Source organism: Bradysia coprophila, unplaced genomic scaffold (assembly GCF_014529535.1).
Source record: "Bradysia coprophila strain Holo2 unplaced genomic scaffold, BU_Bcop_v1 contig_232, whole genome shotgun sequence".
Classification (NCBI taxonomy): domain Eukaryota; kingdom Metazoa; phylum Arthropoda; class Insecta; order Diptera; family Sciaridae; genus Bradysia; species Bradysia coprophila.
Genome location: NW_023503493.1, coordinates 6,848,458 through 6,857,400, shown reverse-complemented (window position 1 = coordinate 6,857,400; position 8,943 = coordinate 6,848,458). Strand labels below are relative to the sequence as shown.

At 38.6% G+C, this 8,943-nt stretch overlaps 1 protein-coding gene and 1 pseudogene across 1 annotated transcript; one reads left to right on the top strand and one right to left on the bottom strand.

Annotated features, from left to right (window-relative positions):
• Positions 1–3,362: 3,362 nt before the first annotated feature.
• On the top strand, positions 3,363–5,073 carry LOC119077192 (annotated as a pseudogene).
• A 922-nt stretch (positions 5,074–5,995) lies between these two features.
• LOC119076029 (SET and MYND domain-containing protein 4-like) lies at positions 5,996–8,835 on the bottom strand. Its single transcript, XM_037182647.1, has 3 exons — positions 7,746–8,835; positions 7,564–7,685; positions 5,996–7,350 (listed from the first exon to the last, which is right to left on the bottom strand). The coding sequence occupies exons 1-3, from the start codon at positions 8,680–8,682 to the stop codon at positions 6,208–6,210; spliced, it is 2,202 nt and encodes a 733-aa protein (XP_037038542.1). The 5' UTR covers positions 8,683–8,835; the 3' UTR covers positions 5,996–6,207.
• Positions 8,836–8,943: the final 108 nt, after the last annotated feature.

Sequence of the window (8,943 nt, the reverse complement as noted above, 5' to 3'; positions counted from 1 at the left end):
TAAAATCAAAAACTACGTTGTAAGTGGAAGTTTCTTCACTTAGATCGAGACAAATTATATGGAACTTCAAATCTGCAATTTACATTCCATATGTTCAAGGTAAATCGTCAAGGTTGGTGATTTATTACAACAAGTAAAAATCAATTCCTGAAACATACCGTTTCAATTTAAACGATTTAATTAAACTAATTGTAATTACCGTAATTTTGTGCCGTATTTCGTGACAGTGACTCCGTTTTTCAACCCTATATATTTCCTAATCCCCCAAAAAACCCAGAAGGGTAAATGTGACGCAAGTCCTTTATCTTACTTACAAAATAACTGATATCGCTGAGGGTGACGCATTCTGCGCCTGTACGCAAACGTTTTATCAACATAAAAGTGACCCAAAAAGTTTCAGAAAGAAAATTTGACAAAAAAAAATGCGTCACAAAGTGGCAGATGATTCGGCCTTCTTCCGTTTAAATTCCATTATTTCACGACGGATTTTGTCCTATTTTAATTATTTTCATAGCCATGGTTTCTGAAACTGACGGAAGATAGGTATTGCCAGAGGAATCAACTGTTATCCCAAAATTTAAGAACCAACCTTGGACCACTTCACTTATGGGCATATTTTGTTGAATTTGAACTTTAAAGCCTCGTCAATTCTCCGCTATCAAAATTTTTTCTCCGCCAATAACGGATTTGTTCCACAGTTTTTCCGGCTCTTTCCATCCCCGAAAGTTTTGGTTGTCCTCCCACATAACTCGGCGGTTCGCTGATAGTAAATTTTCAGAATCTGTAAAATCGTCTATCAGCGGACGCCTGAGTTTCTATGGTAAACGAATAAAACTTGGTGGAGACAAATGGAACAAATCCGTTGTTGGCGGAGAAAAAATTTTGATAGCGGAGATCGCCGTAGAATATGGGTTTGAAAATGCAGACCTCCGCCAATTGCAATAGTTTTGTATGACCAGTTACCTCAGATCAAATTTTTAACACTTTGAGGCAATAGAGGAAGGATCAGTCTAATGCCTGAAACTACGATTTTTTCTTGAAACTAGAGTTTTCAGTCTTAAAAATTGTAACGCAACAGACCGTTATTGGCAAAATCTGCCCTTATATAGAAAATAAACTAAATCCATCAATAAATCCGATGGAAGTTAGGTAGTGCCAGGGGAATCATCTGTCATCCCAAAATTTAGGAACCAACCTCAGAACACCTCACTCATGTCGAAAATTACCCAAATCCATCAAAAAATCCGATGGAAGTTAGGAAGTGCCAGAGGAATCATCTGTCATCCCAAAATTTAGGAACCAACCTTGGAACAACTCACTTATATCGGAAATACCTCAAATCCATCAAAAAAACCGATGAAAGTTAGGAAGTGCCAGAGGAATCATCTGTAATCCCAAAATTTAGGAACCACCCTTGTAACACCTTACTTACTTCGTAAATAACCCAAGTCCATCGAAAAATCCGATGAAAGTTAGGAAGTGCCAGAGGAATTATCTGTCATCCCAAAATTTAGGAATCAACCTCGGACCACTTCAATTATATCGAAAATAACCCAAATCTATCGAAAAATCCATTGGAAGTTAGAAAGTGCCAGAGGAACTTCCCACCTGCTTCATACAAAGTTACGAAAATCTAGAGGTTGGTCACTATTACATAAAAGCGTACACTGTGGTCACTTTCAGACGACAACACTTTCGATAACCAACAACTTTGCCGAAGAAACCAACTTTCCATCTACGTCACACAAAAAGTTACAAAAATCGAGGGGATGGTCACTAATACATAAAAGCGTACACTGTGGTCACTTTCAGACAACAACTCTTTCGATAACCAACAACTTTGCCGAAGAAACCAACTTTCCATCTGCTTCACACAAAAAGTTACAAAAATCGAGGGTGTGGTCACTATTACATAAAAGCGTACACTGTGGTCACTTTCAGACGACAACTTTTTCGATAGCCAACAACTTTGCCGAAGAAACCAACTTTCCATCTGCTTCACACAAAAAGTTATAAAAATCTAAGGGGTGGTCACTAATACATAAAAGCGTACACTGTGGTCACTTTCAGACGACAACTCTTTCGATAGCCAACAACTTTGCCGAAGAAACCAACTTTCCATCTGATTCACACAAAAAGTTATAAAAATCGAGGGGGTGGTCACTATTACATAAAAGCGTACACTGTGGTCACTTACACACAACCACTCTTTCTATACCGAACAACTTTGCTGAAGAAACCAACTTTCCATCTGCTTCACACAAAAAGTTACAAAAATCTAGGGGGTGGTAACTATTACATAAAAGCGTACATTGTGGTCACTTCCACGCAACCACTCTTTCTATACCCAACAACTTTGCCGAAGAAACCAAGTGTCCAACTTTCAAACCAACCGAGATAAACTCAAAATCATCACCGATCGCTGTACGTTGGAGTAGCTCCAAAATGGTCCACTTGGAGCGTTGTAGCTCACCACCGAGCTACCCGATTTGCATAAACTTTTTTTTCTTTGATTCGTACCGTCCATACCTTTCATTTGATGTATCGCACGCCTCTGTAGCATTTAAAACAACCGCTACACAATTGTAAACGCGTTGACAGGTATGGAAACTTCCGGGAGCCCTAGCTCCCAAGATATGAGCTTTTTCCAACTTTTGAAAATTCCATTCTTATTTTTGGGCCATTATTATAGCCTATAACCAAAATTTCAGGAAAATCTATAGAAACGTTTAGGAGTTCCTGGATCCCGGAATCCTGGAGCTAACTAACTAACTAAGTAACTAACTAACTAAGGTAGGCGATTTCAGTTATCTGAAAAAACGAAATTTTGCTTATTTTCATACAGACATCAATATTTCGAAGTTCAATATCTCGGCCAATTTTGAAGCTGCAGTAACGTGTGATAGCTCGTTGAACTCGTATGGATTCCTAGATTCCAGATATCCTAGTTTGATGGTCGTTGGAGTTAAGGGGAAGAAGTCAAAAAGTTGCTGCAAATATGCTCCGCCGTCCCCAAAAAATTTTTTTTAAAAACATTTTTGGTAGTGGACTTGCGTCACGCCCGCTAACTAACGTGCGGGCATGATTCACAAATCAAATAAAATGGAGTCCATTTTCCCAGCTGGTGTCACAAATTTTCTTGTCGTTAAGTTAGTTTCATCAAGGGACCATTAACACAGTTTAATGTTCTTTCAATATCGGTTGTTACTACACTGACGATTTAGCTAGTATAGACACCTCAGTCTAGATCGAACGAAAGATTACAATAACGAACAATAAAAGCTAACATTGTTATGGTGAAACCCGAATTTTGTAAAAGCGGAAAGAAATTCACCTTAATTACTTGTACAAGACGATAAATAATGGAAAAACCGTACATTGTTAAGGTACCTAAAGTCGTCCATCGATTTACAACAATTTATCACGCTGTCGGCTTGTGGAATAAAAATGGCAAAGTTACTTTGCTGCAAGTGTTCTACTTCATCTTCTTTTCGGCATTCAATTTATCGTCAATGGTAGGAGTTTACACATCTGAGAACACAGACAACGCCGTATTTCTGACAGTGATCGTCCTCATTCTAATCATACAGTCGTATCGACTGTATTTCATTATTTGGAAGCAAAATCAAATTCTAGAATTTATGTCTAGAATTTGCTTTAACAACACCGACAACTATGAGGCCTAATTAGAAATATGTACAGGCTAGCCCTGTCATTCCTTTTCATTTCATACACTTTGTGCGTTGCGGTAGTAGTATTACCGGTGATCAGAAAGAGATTACTATTCGATGTCGCGTTCCCATGGGACTATAGAACGCACGAATTTGCATTTTGGTTGGCCTACACACTTGTGGCTGGATCATATATTCTGTCCATAACTTTGGTCATGTTTGTCAGCATGATATGGTATATGGTATATGGTCTTGACTGGATTATTATTGGGCCTTGCCTGTTATCTGGTCGTTAAACTGAGATAAATAAATAAATAAATAAATAAATAAATGATGCAGATCTTTGTGGTCAAGTACGATATATTGGGAAATGAGTTTCAAAATTTGGGTACAGCCATGAAAGAAGTGAAAGATGGAAAAAGTGGATGGACTACGCCAAGATCTGATGAATATGAAACCTCATACATTCAACGTTTGACTGATGGAATCCGAAGACTGGAAATTATTAATGAGTATGAAAAGATGCTGACTGCATTGGAAACAAAAATCTTTTTTTTTGCTATTTCCATACCGCAGACAACTCAACGAATTCGAAGGGACCTTTTCCAGCCTATTTCTACTTCAAATCATCACCAGCAGCTTGTGTATCTGTGGAGCTACATTCGTCTTGTCGTTCGTAAGCTAAAATTTCAACTATCGATTTACGACAATTAAAAACGCTTGACTCTGTGTGTAGAAAATCCACGACAACTTTGCCATCAGTCTCTTTTATTTTATCGAGATTTTCTACTGTTATTCCGATATTTTCGCCGTTCTGTACTTGGGCAACGAAATAATGTTATCGTCTGACCGGTTGTCTTACTGTCTCTTTGAATCCGATTGGATAATTCAGACAGAACCGTGCAAACAGCATGTCGTCATTTTAGTTGAATACCTGAAACGGCCGAGACAGTTCGTGGTTGGAAAATTATTTTCTGTGGATTTGGAAATGTTTACTACGGTGAGTATGACATTTTTGAGTGGTAAGTCAAGGAAGGAAGTCATATTCGCTATTTTTTGAGAAACGAAAAACGTATTCATTTATAGTCATTGAATCTGTTACATCACCTGTTTAAAGCATTTCTTAGTGTTCGATACGTACAAATCTCTTACTTCATTTGTTTCAACATTACTTCTCACTATAAGATCACAGCAATGCTGTGACAGCATCTGGAGGTGCTTTTGCTTTTTTTCTTATTGCTGTCAATAAAAGATGATTTAGGAAAGGTAAGACCAACACAATCTTAGCTTTGAATGACGTGAAGGACAGGACATGAAAGTTCGTTTTCCCTTACTTTTCGCTCATTTCGGTCATTCTTTACTGAATTTGATTTCGAACACCATTTTCATTTTCAGATTTTAAAACGCTCCTTCAGCATGTTTAATATCCTACGAAATATGCAATAATGGATGTATCGACCATTGATAAAGTCAAAGTGTTCACTGCCAAAAAATAGTTGAAAATTTTACCTGTTGCAGGTAACTTTGTCTTCAGGTAACGACAGCCCCCACAGCTGTAGCTGGAGACAAAGTTACCTGCAACAGGTAAAATTTTCAAATATTTTTTGTCAGTGTTGTTTAAACGTTTGCAAGGTACGTGGCGGGCTACATACCTCATATCACTTTCACTTTCATCGTTGTCACGGAAAGTGCGCTTTTTGCTGAACTGTAGCGGAGTAGAACAGCATTTTTGGTCTTATAGCATGTTAAATTAATCGTTTTTCGTTGTTCTTTTGCATTCAGATAAATACACAAAGTTCATTGATGTTGTTGGACTTGTCATAATTAAAATAAAGAGTTTATGGCACTGAGACACTAAATGATTACCGACTTTGAATAAATCTGGTGCAGATAGAGAAAGGGATCGTTTCAAAGGGCTCGATATTAGGTCTCCATTTAAAATTATCTCCCAAATGCGAGTAAGATTCTTTTGGAAGGCTGTTGCATAGTAGGTTCTGGAAGTAACAGATTTAGGCACATATGAAGACGCATACAAGTATCAAAATGTGGAGGCTTTCTGACGTTTGACATACGAGTGTCAATTATGCAGCAGTGCTATGGTGCTGTGGATATTTTCAGAATAAATTTTTAGTACAAAAAAAATTCTCTTCTAAGTTCGTCGAGGCACCAATACAAAATGTGGTTCATTACGTATATCAGGAATCCATTCGAGCTTATAGCGTTTCCTACACTTTTTTCTCGTAAACTTCGTACTTTTTAGCACCTAATTTTAGTACAGCCTCAACTCTGTTTCGTTGACCTTAATTTATTACACAAGCCAATCATTATGAGAAAAAAACCGTAGTCAAACAATTTACTGCACGCCATGCCATGACATTGAAATATAATTCTCATGTGCCAAGCAACAGTGCAGCTGTTGTATGTTCGTCGTCGCAGAAGGAAAACACACAGGTGAATTCAATCAAAATTTGAAATTTTATTCAAACGAAAATTTTGTCTTTTCATGGTAAAATCAGCGTTGCTGTAATCGCAACCATTAAAATGAATTTTGTAAATTCCAACATAGTTTTAATGTCTCTTGGCATTCTATAAGCACCTGACACGGCCACTTCTGAGTTCGCTCTAAAACAGTGCCGTATTCAGCGATGGCATCTTCAATCTGCTTGTAATCAATTTTTGAATCCTTGTTCGCAGCTAACAACTGTTGCTTAGCAGCTTGATATTGTCCTACGCACTCGGTGACCGTTTTCAACAATTTTGTCGAATCTAATTCGCTTCCGCATTCTCGACACACAAATTTATCTTTTTTCTTTGTGCACGTCCCATTCCCACAATTCGTACATTTTAAGCGAGGATTTTCTTTCGGCAGCTTTGCATACAACGACCAGTCTTCGAAACAAGCCGAACAATTGCAACTAAACAGATACTGCCCTTTCAACAGTCCGACTCTGTCGTTGATTAGGTTGGATGCAAAGTGCGGGCCATAAGAGTCCAATATTTCCTCTCCGCTTTGAATTTCTCGTAAGGCCTTGACAATGCACACCTTCCCTACACTGAACCGATACACATTGCTGTTACAACTGTGATTCGTTGTCGAAATGATTGGATAGGTAGCACCGCCGATGTCGTTCACTTGCAGACGACGAGGATCGGACCCGCTGACCTTGTTTATGCCGTAAGCATTACAGCTGGTGCTCTGTAAATGTCGTAGCAACACAGACGCGATAAGTTCTTCCGTTACAGTAAGTCTACTTTCGGATTCAATTTCCTCGCTATTTTCAAAGTAGCCAGCGAGTCTCAGACAAATGGTAAGTAGCACGGCTGAGAAGCTCCTTTTTAGAAGATCGCCTCCTACTCTAGCATCTGTATTCGTAGTCTGTGCAAATGCAGCGTTATAGCAACTGGAATCTAATTTCGAGCTTTCGTTCAAGCCCAAGACAAATTTATCTCGGAACATTTGTTCGCTTGTTGAATTGCCTTGCTTGACTTCTTCTGCGAGACGATGATATTCACGAATGTGAGATATCAACAACGGAAATTCCATTGTGCACACAGTTCGATAACACAGCAGGGCCATATCGCCAAGTATTTTCGAAGTCGTCAACATGTTGATAAAATCGCATTCAAATGAATGGTATGCCTGGGACTCATTACGGCATTCAACACTACAAAAAACCACCTGAAAACGAAAATTATTAGAAAATTTTTCGAATCCATTGCAGAGGGTGCTCTTGGTCTGCCTAAGGTACCGTTCTTAAAGTATGTCAAGCATATGAAAGAGATGCAACATATGGTTGAAAATGTGGTAGAATCGTTGAACCAGATGCAAGTAATCGTCAAGCGTGACATACTTTATGAATGATTCCTGATTGCAAACTAAGTTCGAACGTACGCTGGAGCATTCATTACACGGGACAAGATTTTTAATTTCTCGACAACAATGCTGACAAAATGAGTGGCACTGGTTCGGATGAACGATCCAAGAAGACGGGTGTTCGATTATCAGTGTAGAACCTAACGGATTTTGTGATTAAATTGACCGAATGTAGTCATCGTTGGATATCAAAATCTTACCGGAAGGGATCGTTTTCGTTGCAATCAGATGTCTTCCTCGATCTTCTTGCCATTTCAGTTGCAAGCTTCTGGACGTGTTTGTTAAGGTATCACTGATGGAGTCGAATACTGTCGGGAGATTTTCGATCCCCGGTTTTAAACACGAGTTTAAATTTAACTGTATTTCGTCCCCTCCTTGTGCCTTGGAACCCATTTGTATTTCCTTGAGAAGGCTTACAAATTTCATCGTTTCCACCGATTTCTTCGCATTATCTAGATGAGACGCCCGCAACAATTTGATGGACAATTGAATAACATTTGTGGCCCCTTGCCACTGATTTAAATGTCTTAACGATCTGCTTATACAGAATAGCAGCAAAAAGAGGTTCTCGTGTGGCTTGACTTTGCTGAATTTAGAGTAGCGTATCGCACGTATTGATTCAACGATAGTCATTTTATGATCACCCAAATCGTAGAAACAACCTGCCCGTTCTCTGTATATGTCACTCAATAACGAACTTTCCGATACAGAATCAGACACATCGTCGTCACTGTCGACGAACAAATTTTCTAGCGACTCAATTCCACTACTAGCAAAACTATCGAACTGTTCGAACTGAAGTTGTTCGTTCACTCGTAGGTGACTCAGTGCCGAATTAAGTAGATTAATTAGATCTCCACTTTCGACTGTCGATTGATTGCATTCACTTTTTTGGACATAGTACGTCTCCAAAAATGCTCGTGCCCTTTGTGGGTCTTTGCAATTATTTTTCCTGCATTCTTTCACCACTTTCAATAAATCGGGAACGATATTGCAATCTTTGTTCAATATATAGATACGGTCCAGGTCGGACACAGCACTTTTAATTAACTGACAAAAGGAGGCTGCTTTGCCCATTTTTCGCAATTTATTACACAAATCGGCATACAACCGATCGATGCCATTAGAATTTTCCATTTTTCCCACAATTTAACTGTGAAAATTAAGACAATTTTCGATCGAAAGAAAATCACTTTTCAGAAAGACGAAGGAAAACTGTTGCCACTGGCGTTCTATCGGACAAATCAACGTAAAATCCGATGGATGTGTATACACACCACCTATTCGTCTAAAAATATGTTTTCGTTAAAAAAAATTCTATTTCGATCACAGATTGAATAACCGTGATATGTACACATGCACGCAACGATCATTGACTCAATAAATGATCGAAATAAT

Bases quoted from the DNA above. Each gene is read 5' to 3' on its own strand.
- LOC119076029 (XM_037182647.1), bottom strand. From the start codon at position 8,682: ATGGAAAATTCTAATGGCATCGATCGGTTGTATGCCGATTTGTGTAAT. The intron at 7,686-7,745 runs GTAAGATTTTGA...AAAATCCGTTAG, and splicing joins AACGAAAACGATCCCTTCCG to GTTCTACACTGATAATCGAA. The intron at 7,351-7,563 runs GTACGTTCGAAC...TTTCGTTTTCAG, and splicing joins CGTGTAATGAATGCTCCAGC to GTGGTTTTTTGTAGTGTTGA.